The 20,486-nt window shown below is 43.4% G+C and overlaps 1 protein-coding gene across 2 annotated transcripts in view; it reads left to right on the forward strand.

The window, feature by feature from the left end:
• GATAD2B (GATA zinc finger domain containing 2B) overlaps positions 1-20,486 on the forward strand; it is a gene marked incomplete at both ends in the record, with an annotated part of 74,085 nt that overhangs the window by 33,582 nt on the left and 20,017 nt on the right. The window contains one exon of one of the 2 annotated variants that reach the window (XM_080691168.1): positions 18,074-18,409. In XM_080691168.1, the coding sequence (XP_080547294.1) occupies positions 18,074-18,409 (336 nt within the window). Of the gene's footprint in view, positions 1-18,073; positions 18,410-20,486 lie in introns of those variants that run through there. The other variant, XM_080691169.1, reaches the window with a different exon arrangement.

Here is a 20,486-nt window from a genome sequence, read left to right on the forward strand (position 1 = left end):
TTTCAAAATAAAGAATAAAAAAATAGGGCTGGGGATGTAGCTCGGAAGTAGAATAAGGCTGGAGGTATAGTTCAGAGATAGAATGCCCCTGGATTCAATTCCTGGTACCACAAAAGTTAAAAAAAAAAGTCGGGTGTGGTGGGGCACACTGGTAATCCCAGTACTTAAAAGGTTGAGACAGGAGGATCACAGGTTTGAGGACAACCTCAGCAAGTAGTGAGACTCTCATCAACATAGCAAGACCCTGTTTCATATCCCCAGTACCACATATGCACACACAAAAATAGAAAACATTCTTTGGAAATACATGCATTTTAGTAACTTGAGTTTATTCAAAATTTGAAGCCAGGTATGGTGGCACATGCCTGTAATCCCAGTACTTGAGAGGCTGAGACAGGAGGATCGCTGGTTCAGGACAGCCCTCAGCAAGTAGTGAGATTCTTATCAATCTAGTGAGACTGTTTCCATATAATAAATGAAATCGGACTGGAGGCGTAGTTGAAAGGTAGAATGCCTCTAGGTTCAGTTCCTAATAACACACACACACACACACACACACACACACACACACACACACACACAGTAAGTAAGTAAATAAAATTTGAAGCAAAATACTAGGCCTGGCGTGGTTGTGCACACTTGAAAGGAAGATCACATTTTGCTGACAGCCTCAGCTACTACTTAGTGAGGCCCTATGCAACTCAAACCCTATTTCAAAATAAAGAATAAAAAATAGGGCTGGGGGGCATAGCTCAGAGGTAGAATGTCTCTGGGTTCCATCCCCATTACTGTAAATAAATATATAAATGTCAAAAATAGAGGAGCCAGCTGGACGTGGTGGCGCACGCTTGTAATCCCAGCATTCGGGAGGCCTGAGGTTCGCGGCCAGCCTCAGCTACTTAGTGAGGACCTCTGCAACCTAGTGAGACCCTGTTTCAAAGTAAAGAATTAAAAAAAAAAAATAGGGCAGGGGGTGTATCTCAGAGGTCAAATACCCCAGGTTCCATTCTCATCCCTGCAAAAAAAAAAAAAAAGAGGAGCCGGGGGTAGTGGCACACCCTGGTAATCCCAATACTGGCTGAAACAGGAGGATTACGTTTGTGGCCAGCTTTAGCTGCTTGTGAGGCCCTCTGCAACTTAGTGAGACCCTGTTTCAGAATAAATGAAAAAATATAGCGAGGGTTGTAACTCAGAAGTAGAATACTCCTGGGTTCCACTAGTACCGCAAAAATGAATGAATGAATGAATGAATGAATAACGGGGCTGGAGGTATAGCTTGGAGGTAGAATGCCCCTGAATTCAATCCCCAGTACCACAAGAAATAAAAATAGGGGTGGGGTTTAGTTTTATAAGAGTCTCACTACTTGCTGAGGCTGTCCGTGAATCACGATCCTCCTGTTTCACCTTCCCAAATGGTGGGATTACAAGCATGGCCGCCACACCAGTCTTATTTTTTATTTGGAAGAGATCTTGCTAAGTTGCTGAGGGTCTTGCCAAATTAATGAGGTTGGCGTGCAACCTGTGGTCTTTTTTCAGCCTCCCAAGTATTAGGATTTTAGTGATGTTCCACCATGCCCTGCTATTAGGATTCTTGGAGCCCAATGGAAAGTCCGTCTTCAAGCTTGCTAAGTAAAGGTTGTAGATTGAGTCAGATCCCCAGTACTTAAGCCATTTTTAAAGAATGTGAGCCAGGCATGGTAGCACACGCTTGTAATCCCTGTGCTTGGGAGGCTGAGACAGGAGGATTGCACAGGTTTGAAGCCAGCCTCAGCTACTTAGTGAGGCCCTCTGCAACTTAGTGAGACCCTCTTTCCAAATCAAATATAAAATAGATTTGGGATTATAGCCTGGAGGTAGAAAGCTCCTGGGTAAATAGGGGTGGAGGTTGTGCTGGGGGTAGAATGCCCCTGGATTCCATCCCCAGTACATTAAAAAAAAAAAAAAAAAAGAAAGAAAGAAAGAAAGAGAAAAAGAAAGAATGTGAATGGCTGGGCATGGTGTAATAAACTTTTTTTTTTTTTTTTTGGTGGTACTGGGGGTGGAACCCAGGGGCTTTTCTACCTCTGGGCTACACTCCTAGACCTATTTTATAGTTTATTTGGAAACAGGGTCTCACTAAGTTGCTGAAGCTGGCCTTGAACCTATGTGATCCTCCTGTCTCAGCCTCCCAAGCACAGGGATTACAAGCGTGGGCCACCATTTGGAATAAATTTGTAATCCCAGTACTTTAGAAACTGACACAGGAGGATCACAGGTTTGTGGCCAGCCTTAGCTACTTAGTAAGGCTCTTGGCAACTTAGTGAGACCCTGGATCAAAATAAAGAATAAAAAATAGGTCTGGGGGGTGCCACTCAGAGGTAGAATGCCCCTGGGTTCAATCCTTAGTACCACACATAAAAAAAGCAAGAATGTGAATGGAGCTGAGATTGCTCAGTGGTAGAGCTTGCACTTGGAATGGACAAGACTTGGTTCAATCCCCAGCACTCCCAAAAGAAAACAAAAACCGGAGTGTACATGTACTGTCAAGACAGTGCAAAACTTTGCTGTGATTGGCGTTAGGTATGGACTCAGCTGCCCTAAATGGTGTCAGTTGGTTGGGCTAAATCAGATTCTGTGGGACTTGAGGATAAACATGAGTACTGAGCACGTCCCCTGTCTTACCAGTACCTGTTCCCGAGCACTAGGTATAAGGGGATAAAGAGACGCAGCTGTAGGCAGCGTGTCTTTGTTTTGTTGTAATTTTGGGTATCTTTGGTATTGAGTCTGTGATTTCCTGTCTTAAATGTTAGCTTTGGAGACTAAACAGTTAAAGCATCATGATTTAAAAGGAAACTAGCTCTCATGAATGAAGGCAAACTTTGGCACTAGGCCAGAATAACGGGGGTTAGTTAGGTGGGGAGACTGACTTTTGTACCACAAAAGGACTTTTAAAAATTAGGAGATAATTCCATGTCCTGAGGTTATAAACCGGCTATAACTGGTTTGTCTCCCCCACCCTCCTGCCCCCGCTAGGCATCATGGGTAAAAGTAAGCATCCCCCTGTTTCTTTTGTTTAATATAACAGTACGCCATGTGATTGGCAGGGCAGTGCCCGCTTAAAGACATGGTTTGTGCAGGTCTCTTAAGGGGGCTGGTATGCAAGGGGCCACCCCTGGGCTACGAAAAGAGCGTCTGTCATTAGATAGATGGTAGAAAAGAGAAAGGAACCCCACTGGGGGGGACGCCCCAAATCCAAACTAATAACCTAAACCCACCGCTTATTCCTTCCTTTCCCCCTTTTTATGTTTTCTGTTTCCCTCCTTTTTGTCTCCATTTTTCCTAGCATCTAGAGGAAGGAGCACAAAATGTAGCCTATAACTACTTTTAACTCTTCACCCCCACCTTTTTTTCTTTATCTAAAAGCAGAAACTCACTTTGCATTCTTCAGAGCAGTTTCCTGGCTGTGTAGGAAATGATAAGCTGAAGTATTAGAAACACTGTTGCTTTTTAAAAAACTGTTAGGGAATGATTTTTTTTTATATAAATCTCTCTTTCATTTGGATCCTTTTCCCCTTTGCTTCATCCATTTACTGTAACGGTCAGTGTGTCTAGCTTCTAGTCTGAGCTGAGGCTGAAAGCAGTGTTATACTAAGGGTTTTCTCCCCCTCGCTGCCTTTCCCTTTTTTAAATTTTCTTTTGTCTGTAGCAGTGATGGTTCTAGCTCCCCCCGTACCCTTACTCACCCCCCTCCGTGTCGGCTCCAGCCCCGCTCTGTGAATGGAGTCAGCCAGCTGACTGAGTACTGGCATCATGCCAGGGGCTGCAAAGCAATGAGAGTGCGCGCGCTCGCGTGTAAGTGTGTACAGAACACAAAGGGAAAGGCCTGCAGTCTAGGAAATCACAGGCTATTATATAAGGAAGTCTACGTCATCTCGGCTTGCTCCGGCTGATGGACAAGGAGGAGGGAGGCTTACACCAAGAAAAATACCCTTTTCACACACATACAACACAATTTTTTTTTCCTGTTTTAAACAGGTTATCTGTGTGACTGTAAATGAGACAGAGCTGTGTGTAAATAGTAATGATCATGTTCATTGTGGAAGCACTAACTTTTGGGAGGTGAAACATTTGTTCTGGGTCTCTTCTTCCCCCAATCAGGTTTGTGTATTTGAGGTGAAGGGGGATGATTTATAAGAGAGATGCCTTCTGGATTTGATTGTGATTTGTTAAGATAGTACAGAGATGGGGATGGGGATAGATTAGAGTGTCCTAATCACTCAGAATTGCCATGGGCATAAGGGTAGGTGAATAAGAGGAATTGTTCTTAAGGAGAAGCAAAGTCCAGATAGTGTAAAGCAGGTGATAGCCCTTTAGTTGCTGAGACTGCCCTAGAACCTGCAATTATCCTGTCTCAGCCTCCCAGATACTGGGATTATTATGTGCCACCATGCCCAGTTTAGCTACCTCTTTTAGTTCCTTTTTTTGTGTGTGTGCGTGGGTCTGGGGATGGAATCCAGGGGCATTCAACCTCTGAGTTACGCGCGCGCTCTCTCTCTCTCTCTCTCTCTCTCTCTCTCCCTCCCTCCCTCCCTCCCTCCCTCCCTCCCTCCTCCTCCTCCTCCTCCTCCTCCTCCTATTGTTGTTGTTGTTGTTATTATTATTAGTGGTACTGGGGGTGGAACCTAGGTGCTTTCTACCTCTGGGCTATACTCCCAGACCTATTTTATATTTTATTTGGAAACAGGATCTCACTAAGTTGCTGAGAGCCTCACTAAGTAGCTGAGGCTGGCTTCCAACCTGTGTGATCCTCCTGTCTCAGCCTCCCAAGTGTGGGGATTACAAGTATGCACTACCATGCTTGTGGTACTGGGGATGGAACCCAGAGGCATTCTATATTAGTGTTACATCCCAACCCAATTTTATTTTTGTTTAGAAACAAGAGCTCACTAGGTTGATGAGTCTCACTAATTGCGGAGGCTGTTCTAGAACCTGTGATCCTCCTGTCTCAGTCTCCCAAGTACTGGGATTACAGGAATGGTCCACCACAGCTGGCATACCCCTAGGTTTAATCCTCAGTCCCATAAAAAATAGTTTTATTTAACAATGTTCTTGATGTAAAAATTATTTTTTTTTCTGGGTGCTACACACCCTGCCCTATTTTTTATTCTTTATTTTGAAACAGGGTCTCACTGAGTTGCAGAGGGCCTCACTAAGTAGCTGAGGCTTTCTGCAAACCGGGATCCTCCTGTCTCATCCTCCCACATGCTAGGATTACAAGCGTGTGCCACCACGCCCGGCTACCTCCAGCCCCTTTTATTTTTCATTTTGAAACAGAGTCTGACAAAGTTGCTGAGGCCATCCTCCAGCCTGCGTTCCTCCTGTCTTAGCCTCCCAAGTACTGGGATTACAGGTGTGCACCACCACACCTGGCCTAAATTAGAATTTTTGAAACGACCAAACACATGATGTAACAAAATCATATTTGGATTATAGATCTATTCAAAGTGTAAATATAGGCCAGTTTTTGTTGTGCTAGGGGTTTAACTCAGGGGCATTTTACCTTGAAATATGTCCGTAGCCTCATTCATTTATTCATTATTGTGTGGTACTGGGGATGGAACCTGGGGCGTTCTATCTCCAAGCTACATTCTCAGCCCTGTTTTATTTTTATTTCGAAACAGAGTCTTGTTAAATTGCTGAGGCTGGCCTCAAACCTGCAATCTTCTGTCTTAGCCTCCCAAGTACAGGGTTACAGACATGCAACATTTCGCCCAATTAATATATAATTTCTTATTGTGGTGGTTCTGGAGATTGAATCCAGTGGCATTCTATCTAGCCCTATTTTTTTTTTTTTTTTTGAAACAGGGTCTCCGCTAGGTTGCTGAGAGTCTCAGCTGAGGCTGACATCGAACCTCTGATCCTTCTGTCTCAGCCTCCTACTAAATACTAGATTATAGGAATGCACCACCACATCAGCTAGCAAATCTCTTCTCAGTGAAAATAGTTCATAGCGCTCATGTACCCACAATGATGCCATATTCTTTTAAAGCCCTTGTCCTTGTTTCACTCAAACAATTGCTAAATTCCAGAGGTGACTACTACTTCTAGGACTATATGGAAGCAGCCTCTAAGGTAATTCCAGAAAATGGTACATTTGGAGATAATTTCACTCTGTGTAGCATCTAAAACCCAACTTGTATTATAGCCATTTTGCTTTCCCTTAGGGGTTTTTAATACCCCCATTTTGAGGAATTTGTTTTTTAGTTTTGTTTGTAAGTATGAGAATGTCTTTAGAGAAATGAAGTATAGAGATTACATTCTTGGGAAATACAGAATTAACTTCTGGAAATGCAATTGGCGGCAGGAATCATTTGGTTGCTTTTGAAAGGAGCTTAGTGATGTGGTTTACACTGGGTAGGTGAGATGGTCCAGAAATGGATCACTGTTCTGTGATCTTTACCAGGACTAGAAGAGTATTGTGCTCACAGTCAGTAAGAAGACCAGCCTTACAGATGAATGGTCTTTTATTCATCTGTAGGGTTCCTAGTAGAGGGCACAGATATATATATGTTCATCTCTGAAATACAATTGAGATAGAATTTATTTGGATAATTATGTTTGCCCTTTACATGAATCGTCATTAAAGAATCCTTATTAAGATATGCTTTTTGTGGCATAAGTATCTAGTTAGGCTGCTGCAGGATTAGTTATACTTTTAAAATCCTCCCTCCCTCTTTCTTCCTTCCTTCCTTCCTTCCTTTCTTTCTTTCTTTCTTTCTTTCTTTCTTTCTTTCTTTCTTTCTTTCTTTCTTTCTTTCTTTCTTTCTTTCTTTCTTTCTGTGGTACCAGGGATGGAACCCAGGGGTATTTTACCTCCAAGCGACACCCTGAGTCCTTTTTCTTATTCTTTTATTTTGAAACAGGATCTCACTGAGTTGCAGAGGGCCTCACTAAGCCCTCTGCTAAGCTGAGGCTGTCTTCGAACCACATACTCCTGTCTCAACCTTCCAAATGCTGGGATTACAGGCGTGCACCACCACGCCCGGCTTAAAATTCTCTCTTTTCTAACTAGGGATGGTGGCAAATGCCTGTAATCCCAGTACTTGGGAGACTCAGACCAGAGGATTGCTGCCAACCTTAGCAATTTAGGGAGAGTCTCCACAAAATAGTGAGACTGTGTTTCAAAATAAATAACTAGCTGGCTGTGGTGGCACACACTTGTAATCCCAGTACTTGGGAGACTGATACAGGAAGAGCACAGGTGTGTGGCCAATTTAGCTATTTAGTGAGGCCCTTTGCAACTTAGTGAGACCCAGTTTCAAAAATAAAGAATAAAAAATAGGGCTGGGGATGTAGCTCAGAGGTAGAATGCTCCTGGGTTCATTTAAATATGGCTGGAGGTATAGCGTGGAGATAGAATGCCCCTGGAATTCCCAACACCACAAAAAAAAAAAAAAAAATAGGGCTGGGAGTATAGCTTAGAGACAGAATGCCCCTGGATTCAATCCCTAATACCAAAAAATTCTCTTTTCTTAGTTATGACTAATAGAGTATACAGAACTATGAATATTCTTTTTTTTTTTTTTTTTTGGTGGGTCTGGAGATGGAACCCAGATGTATTTGACCTCTGAGCTACACCCCCTGCCCCATTTTTTATTCTTTATTTTGAAACAGGGTCTCACTGAGTTGTGGAGGGCCTTACTAAGTAGCTGAGGCTGTCCTCGAACCGCGATCCTCCAGTCTCAGCCTCCCAAATGCTGAGATTACAAGCGTGCGCCACCATGCCTGGCTGGAACTATGAATATTCTGAGAGGTATTCTGGAGATTTTTTTTGGTGGGGTGGTACTGGGGGTAGAACTCAGGGGCTTTCTAACTCCAGACTATATACCCAGATCTATTTTATACTTTATTTGTAAACAGGGTCTCACTAAGTTGCTGAGAGCCTTACTCAGTAGCTGAGACTGGGTTCAAACCTGTGCGATCCTCCTGTCTCAGCCTCCCAAGAGCTGGAATTAACAAGTGTGCACCACCGCGCCCGACTCATTCAGGAGATTTTTATGAAACTTTTCTAAGGTTTAAATGACTGCTGTTTCCTTGTCATAACCAACTCCGCACCTCTCAGTTCCTATTTCTGTAAAGTGCAAAACATGGTTGCTGTTGCTTTTTTTTTAATTTTTAAATTTTATTTTTTTTTCCCTCTTGAAATCTGGGGATTAAACCCAGGGACATTTCACATCTGAGCTACACCTCCATCCTTATTTTTTATTCTTATTTTTATTTATTTAATTAAATTAATTAATTAATTTTTTGTGGGTCTGGGGATAGAATACAGGAGCATTAGACCTCCTATCTACACCCACTGCCCTATTTTTTATTCTTTATTTTGAAACAGGGTCTCACTAAGTTGCAGAGGACCTAAATAGCTAAGGCTGGCCGAAAACCTGTGATCCTCCTGTCTCAGCCTGCCAAGTACTGTGATTACAAGTGTACGCCACTGTGTTCCATCTCCAGTACCACAAAAATGAGTGAGTGAATGAATGAATGAATGAATAGATAAATAGATAGAGCTGGGCACAGTAGCACCTGCCTGTAATTCTAATACTTGGAAGGTTAAGGCAAGAGGATCAAAGGTTCAAGGCCAGTCTCAGCAACTTAGTGAGGCCCTTCACAATTTAGGGAGACTATTTAAAAATAAAAATAAAAGCAGGGCATGGTGGCGTACACTTGTAATCACAGTACTTACACGGCTGAGACAGGAGGATCACAGGTTTTCGGCCAGCCTTAACTACTTAGGCACTCTGTAACTTAGTGAGACCCTGTTTCAAAATAAAGAATAAAAAATAGGGCTGAGGGTGTAGCTCAAAGGTAGAATGCCCCTGGGTTCCATCCTCAGTAACATGAAAAAATAAAAACAAAAATAAAATAGGGCTAGCAGTATAACTTAGAGGTTGATCTTTCCTGGGTTCAATCTCCAGTACCACAAAAAGAGAAAAGACAAAAATAAAAGGCTGGATGCCGGGTATGGTGGCACACGTTTGTAATCCCTGCGCTTGGGAGGCGGAGACATGAGGATTGCGCAGGTTCGAAGCCAGCCGTGCTGGCTTAAGAGACCCTGTTTCCAAATAAAAAAATATAAAGTAGGTCTGGGAGTGTAGCCCGGAGGTAGAAGGGTTTCCAGGAACCCCAGTACCACCAAAAAATAAATAAAATAAATAAATAAATAAATTTTTAAAACGGCTGTTACAGATCAAAGGTAAAAGGCTAAACCCCTAGTGCCAAAAGATAAAAATTTAAAAAGGGGGGCCAAAGAGCCCAGCATGGTAGCACATGCCTCTAATCCCAGTGCATGGGAGGCTGAGATAGGAGGATCGCAGGTTGGAGCTCAGTTTCAGCAATTTAGTGAGGTTCTTCACAACTTAGTGAGACCTTGTTTCAAAATAAAACATAAAATAGGGTTGGGGGCTATGGCTTGGAGGTAGAACATCCTTATGTTCAATCCCCAGCACCACAAAACACACAAAGGGTGTGGGGTGTAACTTGGGTGTAACTTGCTCCTGGGTTAAATCCCTAGTATGAAAAAGTAGACATAATTTTTAATCATGACTGTCCTATTTTAGTTTTTTTTTTTTTTTTTTTTTTTTTTTTGGTAAGTCTGGTGATGGGACCCAGGGGCACTCTACCTCCAAGCTGCACCCCCAGGCCTGTTTTTTATTCTTTATTTTGAAACAGGGTCTCACTGAGTTGCAAAGGGCCTCACTAAGTAGCTGAGGCTGTCCGCGAACCGGATCCTCCTGTCTCAGCCTCCCAAATGTTGGGATTATAAGCGTGCACCACCACGCCCGGCCTCTATTTTAGTATGTGAGTCTGTTTCTTTTTTCATAGAATAGTGATCATGTGGATTTTATGGAAATGTTTTGAGAAATGAAGTATTTCTTCTGTGATTTTTAGTTTACAGTTCTGGTATTTAGCATTCACTCAGATGCTGATCTCTTCTCTCCTATTTCCCCTGCCCCTGCCCCTATACCTCCAGTATATAGCGGTTACTTTTCTTTCTATTGGAGTACTTTCCCCAACTGTTCTCAGATTTTGTGATGAATATATCATTGGAAAATGGTTCATCTGAGGCTTTCCTGTATCTGATATAGGACATGTAAGTGGGAGAAGATAATTTTAGAGAATAATGTAGTAATTCAAAGAGGATTTGGGGACTGAAAATAAGATCTGTTAACACTGTGACCAAAGATTGAAGCTCTCTACAGGATGCCATAGTCGCTTGAACAGTGCTATTTTTCTGAGGCAATATAAAACTTAGCCACTCATAGTCATGACATAATCTATGATTGGTGCCATGGGAAAGGAAATGAATGTCATAGTTATAACTGTGAACACTCATAACCATTCTAATCCTGTCTCTCTATAAACCCATTTTTAGTATTGTGGCATAAATCATGAATAAGAAATTCTTGTTTTTCTTTTATTTAAAAACTATTCCAAACTGGGCATGGTAGCACACACTTGTAATCCCAGTATTTGGAAGGCTGAGACAGAAAGATCTGGGTTCACCAAAAGCTTCAGCTACTTCGTGAGGCCCTCTGCAACTTAGAGACCCTGTTAAAAACGAATGAAAAATAGGGCAGGGGGTGTAGCTCGAAGGTCAAATGCCCCTGGGTTCTTTCTCCAGACCCGGAAGAAAAAAAATCTTGTGTTGCTGTTGCTATCAACAAATGTTTGTTTGTTTATTTATTTATTTATTGGTGGTACTGGGGTTCCTGGAAGCCCTTCTACCTCCGGGCTATACTCCCAGACCTATTTTTACATTTTTATTTGGAAACAGGGTCTCCTAAGCCAGCACACGCGGCTGGCTTCGAACCTGCGCGATCCTCCTGTCTCTGCCTCCCAAGCGCGGGGATTACAAGCCTGCGCCACCACGCCCGGCTATCAAATGTTATTTACAACATCTCAGCCAGGCATGGTGGTGCACAGGAGGATCACAGGTTCGCAGCCAGCCTCAGCTTCTTAATGAAGACCCCTGCAATTTAGTGAGATCCTGTTTCAAAATAAAGAATAAAAAATAGCTGGGCGTATTGGCACACACTTGTAATCCCAGCATTCAGGAGGCTGAGACCTGAGGATCATGGTTCGCGGACAGCCTCAAGCTACTTAGGCCCTCTGCAAATCAGTGAGACCCAGTTTCAAAATAAAGAATAAAAAATATAGGGCAGGGGTTGTAGCTCGGAGATAGACTGCCCCTGGGTTTCATCCTCAGACCCCCCAAAAAAAATAATAATAATAATAAATGGGCATTATGGTGCACGCTTGTAATCCCAGCTTTTGGAAGGCTGAGACAGGATTGCGGTTTGTGGGCAGCCTCAGCTACTTAGTGAGGGTCTCCGCAACTTAGTGAGACCCTGTTTCAAAATAAAGAAAAACAGGGCAGGAGGTGTAGCTCAGAGGTTGAATGCTTCTGGATTCCATCTCCAGACCTGCAAAAAAAAAAAAAAAAAAAAAAAAAAAACTGAAAAATAGGGCTGGGGATGCATGAAAGGGAGGGAAGGAGAGAGTAAGGAAGGGAGAGAAGTAGAGAGAGAAAAATAAAGAAAGAAGAAACACTTCACTAAGTTAACCTGTCTCAACCTCCCAAATTCTGGGTTTACAGGCATACACCACCATGCTGGCTGAAGGACCAGCTTTTTGTTACATTTTTCTAATATAGTGTGAACTAATACTTTATACTGTATTTATCAGTGAAATGAATTACTATGCGAGCAAAAATTGATGCAAAATTCAAAATTCAAGCCAAGTATTTTGTATTGTTAGATTCAACAGGCTTAAAATTACTCTGTCAAAGATTTCTAAGTGCTTACTATTTCTATGCTTATCTTGTTACAGAATGGTAACAAACAATTCTCAGACCAGCACTAGTTTGTCAGCCACTCTCAGTAGCATTGCTCTCAGAAAATGAAAATGATTTTGTGTTAAAATTGGCAAACTGGAAACTTTCTGCTTGTTCATCATAGAATCGACAGTTTTACTACTTTGCCTATCTTACAGGGGTGTTATCAGGATCACATAAGATATAATGTATGTAAAATGAAAAAAAATAATGAAAGTTACATTAATCCTCACATTTTTGTTTTCATTTTGTAGTGGGATTGTTGCCATACTCCCCACCCTTTTTTATTTTTTACCTTGAAACAGGAGTCTTACTAAGTTGCCAGTCCTGCCTTCCAGACAGCCATCCTCCTGCCGGGGCTCCCGAGTACCAGGCTGGCTGGCTCGTGCCACCACGCCTGACTTCCTCACTAGCATTTATTGAAATATTGAGCAAGAAGCTGAGCATGGTGGCACACACTTGTAGTCGAGCATTCAGGGGGCAGAGACCAGAGGATCACAGTTCTAGACAGCCTCAGCTACTTAGTGAGGCCCTTCACAACTCAGTGAGACCGTTTCAAAATAAAAGACTAACTGGGTGTGGTGGCACACACTTGTAATCCCCGCGCTTGGGAGGCTGAGACAGGAGGATCACACAGGTTCAAAGCCAGCTTCAGCTACTTAGTGAGGCTCTCAGCAACTTAGTGAGACTCTGTTTCCAAATAAAATAGGTCTGCCGGGCATGGTGGCGCACGCTTGTAATCCCCACACTTGGGAGGCTGAGACAGGAGGATCGCACAGGTTCGAAGCCAGCTTCAGCTACTGAGTGAGACCCTGTTTCCAAATAAAATATAAAATAGGTCTGGGAGCTTAGCCCAGAGGTAGAAAGCCTCTGGGTTCCACCCACAGTACCACCAAAAAAAAAAACCAAAAAAACAAAAACAAATAAAATAGGTCTGCGAGTGTAGCCCAGAGGTAGAAAGCCCCTTGGGTTCCATCCCCAGTACCAATGAATGAATGAATGAATGAATGGGAGTGTAACTTGGAATTAGAATGCTCCTGGGTTCCATCCCCATTACCGCCAAACAAAAAAAGAAATATTGAGCAGGGACTCTGTTGGGAACTAGGGGACATAGAGATATATGACAAGGAGCTTACTATTCAGACAGAGCGGATAGTTGTTCATAGTATCAGAAATGAAAAAATTTTGAAGGTATTATATATTTCAAATAACTTAGACTTTCTTGGAGGCAGGAACTGTATGTGTGTGGGATACATACATACATACATACATACATACATACATACATACATGGGATGGACTCCAAGGGCATTCTACCTCGGAGCTGTCCCCCTTCACCCCGCCCAGTTTTTTTGTTTTGAACAGGGTTTCACTAAGTTTCAGAGGACTTCACTAAGTTGCTAAGCTGGCCCTGAACCTGCGACTCTCCTTTGTCAGTCTCCCAAATTCTGGGATTACAACTGTGTGTCACCATGACCAGCTGCAGGAATCCTTTTGAGTTGGAGTTTCTGGTACTGCTTGTATAGGGTCATTCTTTATTTATCCCAGAGCTAATTACCCCATCTTCCAACCAACTAATGTCAGGCTTGCTACTCAGTTCTAGTCTTCCTTTCTTCCTCCTCCTCCTCTTCTTTCTTTGTGGTGGTACTGGGGATGGAACCCAGGGGCTTTCTACCTCCGGGCTACACTCCCAGACCGATTTTATATTTTATTTGGAAACGGTCTGTTAAGTCAGCTGAGGCTGGCTTCGAACCTGCACGATCCTCCTGTCTCAGCCTCCCAAGAGCTGGGATTACAAGCGTGCGCCACCACACCCGGCTTCCTCTCTTTTATCTTCTTTTCTCAGTGTACATTTGCAGGAGACAAAGACATTTACTCATTCATTCACTCACTTATTCATTTTACTACTAGGTATTAAACCTAGGGGAATTTACCTCCAAGCTACACCCCCAGTCCTGTTTTTTAATTTTCATTTACTTTGAGGGGGTACTGGTGATTGAACCCAGGGGCATTCTACCTCTGAGCTACACTCCCAGCCCTGTTTTATTTTTATTTTTGAAAAGGTCTCACTGGGTTGATGAGACTTTCACTACTTGCTGAGTCTGTCCTCAAACTTGCAGACCTCCATCTCATCCTTACAAGTACTGGGTATTAGGCATGTCCCACCATGCCGAGCTAAAACAAAGACCTATAAAGTCAGGAGTTCAATCAAGAAAAAAAAATCTTTTGAGTGTCTATTATGTGCAAGTGAGGTGCAAAATGTAATAAATGACTACATACTGCTCTTGACCTCTGGGAGCTCACAAATTTTCAAGGGCTATAGACAAGTAATTCACTAATGAGATGGGACTGTCACTGCTAGTATAAAGAATGGTCTTACTGAACAGTTGGGATCATGTCATTTGTTTGTAATCCTGTTCAAGCCCAACAAGTAACCATGTCCACACAACAAGAGGGCTACATGCACTTCGTCTTAATGCTACTACTGCCCAAGTAAGTTTTCTACATTCTCTGTATTCATTTACATTACTTTCCAGTTCTAAGTGGTCAAGCAAAACCTTCAGAAAAAGAAGTACATTTAGCCAGATGGGGTGGCACATGCCTGTAATCCCAGTATTTGAGAAACTGAGATAGAAGGGTCACAGGTTAAAGGACCCTGTTTTGAAATAAAAAATAGGAAAATAGGGCTGGGGGTGTAGCTTGGAAGTAGAATGCCCATGGGTTCAATCCCCACTACTACAAATACAAAACAAAAACTCATTTGGGTATGGTGTGGTATGTGTCTAATCTCAGCTCCTTGGGAGGCTGGGACAGGAAGATCACAAATTTGAGACAACCCCAGCAATTTAGCAAGATCCTGTTTCAAAATGAAAATTTAGAAAAAGGCTGGGAATGTAGCTTAGTGATAGAGTGTTTGCCTAACATACATTAGTTCCTGAGTTTGATCCTTAGTACAAGAACAGAACAAAAAAAAAAACTAACAATATTTTTAAGAATTTAGAGGGGTGGTGTAGCTAAGGCTGTCTGTGAAACGCAATTCTCCTGTCTCAGCCTCCCAAATGCTGGGGTTACAAGCGTGTGTCACCACGCCTGGACCTGTTCTTTATTTTGAAACAAAGTCTTGCTAAGTTGCTGAGCTGGCCTAAACCTTCGATTCCCCTGTGTCAGCCTGCCTAGTATTGGGATTATAAGTGTGCACCACCATGCCAGTCAGGCCCATGCTGTTTATTTGTTTGTTTGTTTACTTGCAGTACTGGGGATGGAAACCAGGGTTTCTCAGCTACTTAGCGAGGCTGTTTGCAACTCAGTGAGACTAAAAAAATAGGGCGGGGGCTATCGCTGGAAGGTACAACGCCGTGGGTTCCATCCCTAGTACCACCCAAAAAAAAAAAAAAAAAAGAAGAAGAAAAGAAAGAAAACTTATATCAAATTAGCGATCATAGTTTATATTTGGTTTTGTTTGTAAGTCTCTCTTAACTGAGAACTGTTTGTACCCTCTACCTAATGTTAACTTCTCCCTCCAAAACTGGAGATTGAACCCAGGGGCATTCTGCCTCCAAACCCTTTTTATTTCAGCCCTTTTTTATTTTGAAATAGGGTCTCTCTAAGTTGCTGAGGCCTTCACTAGGTTGCTGAGGCTGGTTGTAAACCTGTTACCCTCCTGTCTCAGGAGGCATATGCCACCACACCCAGCTTCATATTAACTTTTTTTTTTTAATTGGTGCTGGGGATGGAACCCAGGGGCATTCTTCCTCTGAGCTACACCTCAGCCCAATTTTTTATTCTTTATTTTGAAACAGGGTCTCACTGAGTTACAAAGGGCCTCACTAAGTAGTAGCTAAGACAGTCTGCAAACCGTGATCCTCCTGTCTCAGCCTCGCAAATTCTGGGATTACAAGCTTGCGCTACCAGGCTTGGCTTATTCTTTATTTTGAAACAGTCTCACTAAGTTGAGGAGGGCCTCACTAACTTGCTGAAGCTGGCCGCAAACCCACGGTCCTCCTATCTCAGCCTACCAAGTCCTGGGATTACAAGCGTGTGCCACTACACCAGCTTCATATTAACTTTTTTTTTTTTTTTTGGTGGGTCTGGGGATGGAACCCAGGGGCATTCGACCTCAGACCTACACCCCCTGCCCTATTTTTTATTCTTTTTTTTGAAACAGGGTCTCACTGAGTAGCGGAGAGCCTCACTAAGTAGCTGAGGCTGCCCGCGAACTGCGATCCTCTGGTCTCAGCCTCCCGAATGCTGGGATTACAAGCATGCGCCACCACACCCAGCTTTATATTAACTTTTTGAAGAAACCAAGTTCATTGAAATATATTCTATAGCCAGGTGTGGTGGCACACACCTATAATCCCAGCAGTTTTAGAGGCTGAGGTAGGAGGGTCACAAATTTAAGACCAGCCTGGGCAATTGAGTGAGACTGTTTCAAAATAAAAAGGTCTGGGATGTAGAGCACCCTTGGTTTTGATCCCCAGTACTGCAAAGAACAAGATGGTGGGTGGGTGGGCACAAAAAGACCACAGCTGTGGATTGGTCACGTGGTTCCATGTGGCATCAGTTAGCTTGTTCTCTGTATTTTATGTAAATTGGACTCCAACATAGACAGAGGTTCCGCAAGGTTTTTTGTAATAGTGATGGTGGCACTAGGGATTGAGTCCAAGGAAATTCTTCCTTTGAGCTATATGTAGCCCTTCTTATTTTTTATTTAGAAACAGAATCTCTAAGTTACTGAAGCCAGCCTCAAACCTATGATCCTCCTGTCTTAGCCTCCCAAGTACTGGATTATAGGCATGTGCTACTGTTCCTGGCTGGTTTCAGGTATTTTTTATAGTAAATGCCCTGATGAATGGAATGTATTTTAAGTTTATTTCATTGTTGAACTTGACTGAAGAAATCTTTAATGTAGATGTTGTAACATAATATAGTATGTGGGGTAAACTCAGTTACCTTTGAATTTACATAAATGTGTGTATATAAGAATAAGTGAGCCGGGCATGGTGGCCCATGCTTGTAATCTCAGCACTTGAGAGGCTGAGGAGACCAGGAGGATTGCAGGTTTGCGGCCAGCCTCAGCTACTTAATGAGGCCCTCAACAACCTATTGAAGCCTTGTTTCAAAAAATAAGGGCTTGGAAGGCTGGGGGTGTAGCATAGAAGTAGAATGTCCTTGAGTTCAATCCCCAGTACCACCAAAAAAAAAAAAAAGAAAAGAAAAAAAAAAAAAGAGTGAAGCCGGACATGGTGGGCATGCCTATTTATTTATTTAGGTGGTTCTGGGGGTGGAACCTAGAGGCTTTCTACCTTTGGGCTATACTCCCAGACCTATTTTATATTTTATTTGGAAACAGGGTCTCACTAAGTTCCTGAGAGCCTCACTAAGTAGCTGAGGCTGGCTCGAGCCTGTGTGATCCTCCTGTCTCAGCCTCCCAAGTGCGGGGATTACAAGCATGTGCTACCACACCCGGCATGGGCATGCTTATAACAGTACTTGGAAGGCTGAGACAAGAGGAGCTCAGGTTAAAGACAACCATAACAACTTGGTGAGATCCTCCTTCAAAATTAAAGAAAAGCTGGGCGTGGTGGTGCACACTTGTAATCCCTGCACTTGGGAGGTGTTTGGGAGGCTGAGACAGGAAGATCGTGTAGGTTCGAAGCCAGCCTTGCTGGCTTAAAAGACTGTTTCCAAATAAAAATATAAAATAGGTCTGAGAGTGTAGCCCAGAGGTAGAAGAGTTCCAGGAACCCCAGTACCACCCAAAAAATAAATAAATAAAAATAAAGATAAAAGTCGGGCGTGGTGGCGCACACTTGTAATCCTAGCATTTGGGAGGCAAAGACTGGAGGATCATGGTTCGCAGACAGCCTCAGCTACTTAGTGAGGCCCTTTGTAACTCAGTGAGACCCTGTTTCAAAATAAAGAATTAAAAAAAGGGCAGGGATGTAGGTTGGAGGTCAAATGCCCCTGGGTTCCATCCCCAGACCTGCCCCCCCCCAAAAAAAAAAAAATCAAAAGGGCTGGGGATGTAGCTCATTGGTAGAGAACTCTTGGATTCAATCCCAATGGCCTGCACACGCACAAACGTGCTTGTACACACATCACATAAAGGAATGATTCTTAGTAATTCTAGCACTCTGCTCTCCTTTGGACTGGTTATGGGACTTTATTCTGATCTCATTTGTGTTTTTCTTTGTCTAGGATGGATAGAATGACAGAAGATGCTCTTCGTCTAAATCTATTGAAGCGGAGCTTGGACCCAGCAGATGAGCGAGATGATGTCCTGGCAAAACGACTCAAAATGGAGGGGCATGAGGCCATGGAGCGTCTAAAAATGTTAGCACTGCTTAAAAGAAAGGATTTGGCGAATCTTGAGGTGCCACACGAGTTACCCACCAAACAGGATGGCAGCGGCGTCAAGGGTTATGAAGAGAAGCTCAATGGAAGTCTCAGGCCTCATGGAGACAGCAGGACTGCTGGAAGGCCAGGCAAAGAAAACATCAGCGACGAGCCTGTGGACATGAGTGCTAGACGGAGGTAGGCGCAGGGGCTGCTCGTGAGCAGCTGTGACAGTGGGGTGGATTCCCAGAAGCAGGCGTTCTCATTCTACTGCTTCTCCAAAGATTTATCTGTATCATCTGGCTTAACCACAAATTCCTCTGACTTCCAAGTGAAGATAGGTACCTCACATTTGCTTAGCATGCTGAGAATCACAGTGCTTGCGCTTGAGGTTAAAATGAATATTTCTGGATAAAAGGGGACACTAGAGCCAGGTGGGTGGCATGCACCTGTAATCTTAAGAGGCTGAGATAGAATGATCACAGGTTCCAGAACAGCCTCAGTAACTTAGTGAGACTGTGTTTCAGAGTGAAAAATAGCAAGGGCTGTGGGTGTAGCTCTCAGGTAGAACCCCCCTTAGTTCAGTCCCTAGAACCACAAAAAGGGAGGGCTCCCGGAGAACTTCGAGCTTAGGTAATGTAACCTTCACACTAATGTTGCAGCCTCCCTGGAGGAACACAGCTCTTCCTTCAGATTATTGTTTCAGTCTTCTTGTTATGCAGTCTCAGCTCCTATTACATTAAAAGTATGGGAGCCGGGCATGGTGGCGCACACTTGTCATCCCAACATTTGGGAGGCTGAGACAGGAGGATCGCCGTTCACGGCCAGCCTCAGCTACTTAGTGAGGCCCTTTGTAACTCAGTGAGACCCTGTTTCAAAATAAAGAATAAAAATATAGGGCTAGGGGTGTGGCTTGGAGGTAGAATGCCCCTGGTTTCCATCCCCAGTACTGCTAAATAAATAAATAGATACATAGCATGGGCCTGCCAGGCACGGTGGTGCACATTTTGTAATCCCAGTACTTGGCAGGCTGAGACAGGAGAATCGCAGGTTCAGGCCAGCTCAGCAGCTTAGCAAGTCTTTGTTTCAAAATAAAAAATAGGGCCAGGCATGGTGGCGCACGTTTGTAATCCCAGCATTTAGGAGGCTGAGACAGGAGGATCCGGGTTCCAAGGGTAGAAAGCCCCTGGGTTCAGTCCTCCGTCACACCACACACACACACACACACACACACACACACACACACACACACACACACACACACACACTCACACTTGTACACACATGCACACGTGCCTGATTTTTCTGGCGTCAAAAGGATTTTATCAAGCCGGGCGTGGTGGTGCACACTTGTAATCCCAGCGCTTGGGAGGCTGCGACAGGAGGATCGTACAGGTTCGAAGCCAGCCTCAGCTACTGAGTGAGGCTCTCAGCAACTTAGTGAGACCCTGTTTCCAAATAAAAATAAAGAATAGGTCTGGGAGTATAGCCCGGAGGTAGAAAGCCCCTGGGTTCCACCCCCAGTACCACCCCCCCAAAAAAAAAAAAAGAATTTATCAGCCAGGCGTGGTGGTGCACCGTTTAATTCCAGTATTTGGGAGGCTGAGACAAGAGGATTGCAGGTTTGCAGACAGCCTTAGCAACTTAGTGAGCTTCTCCACAACTTAGACCCTGTTTTAATATAAGAAAAAAGTAGGGCTGGGGGTGTGCCTTTGAGGTAGAATACCCCATGGTTCAGTCCCTAGTACCGAAAAAAGGTAATTATCTTCATGTGGCAAGTCTCTACATTCTTGTTTTGTTTGTGCCACTTCCTGTCTCAGTGTTAAGTACTTGGATTGCAGGTGTGTACTGCCACACCCAGCCCTTAATGCTTTTTTCACAAATACAGTGTTACACATTTTAGTGTTAAAAAAAAAAAGTCAGACTGTAGGTAGAGCACCTCTGAGCTTGGATTCTAGCATGGGAGGGTGAGGGAACAAAACTGCCTCCCTAATCAACTGTTATAATTTGCTTCATTTTGGGGTAAGAACTTTTGAAGCACAGTTCTCTAGAAACTGGGGATCCTAGGTATATTGACAGCTACTTCCACTAGCTCCAAGCTGTTTTATTAGACTGGACAAAATTAATAGATTTCCAGGAAGGAGAAGCATGGTTTCTTTAATAAGGATAAAAGTGCTATTGGAATTATAAGATATATGACATGTGAAAAAGTAGCTGATCTGAGCGTGGTACACACTTAAATCCTAGCATTTGGGAGGCAGATCACAGTTTGCAC

This window comes from Muscardinus avellanarius (genome assembly GCF_963383645.1).
Source record: "Muscardinus avellanarius genome assembly, chromosome: 3".
In the NCBI taxonomy this organism is placed as follows: domain Eukaryota; kingdom Metazoa; phylum Chordata; class Mammalia; order Rodentia; family Gliridae; genus Muscardinus; species Muscardinus avellanarius.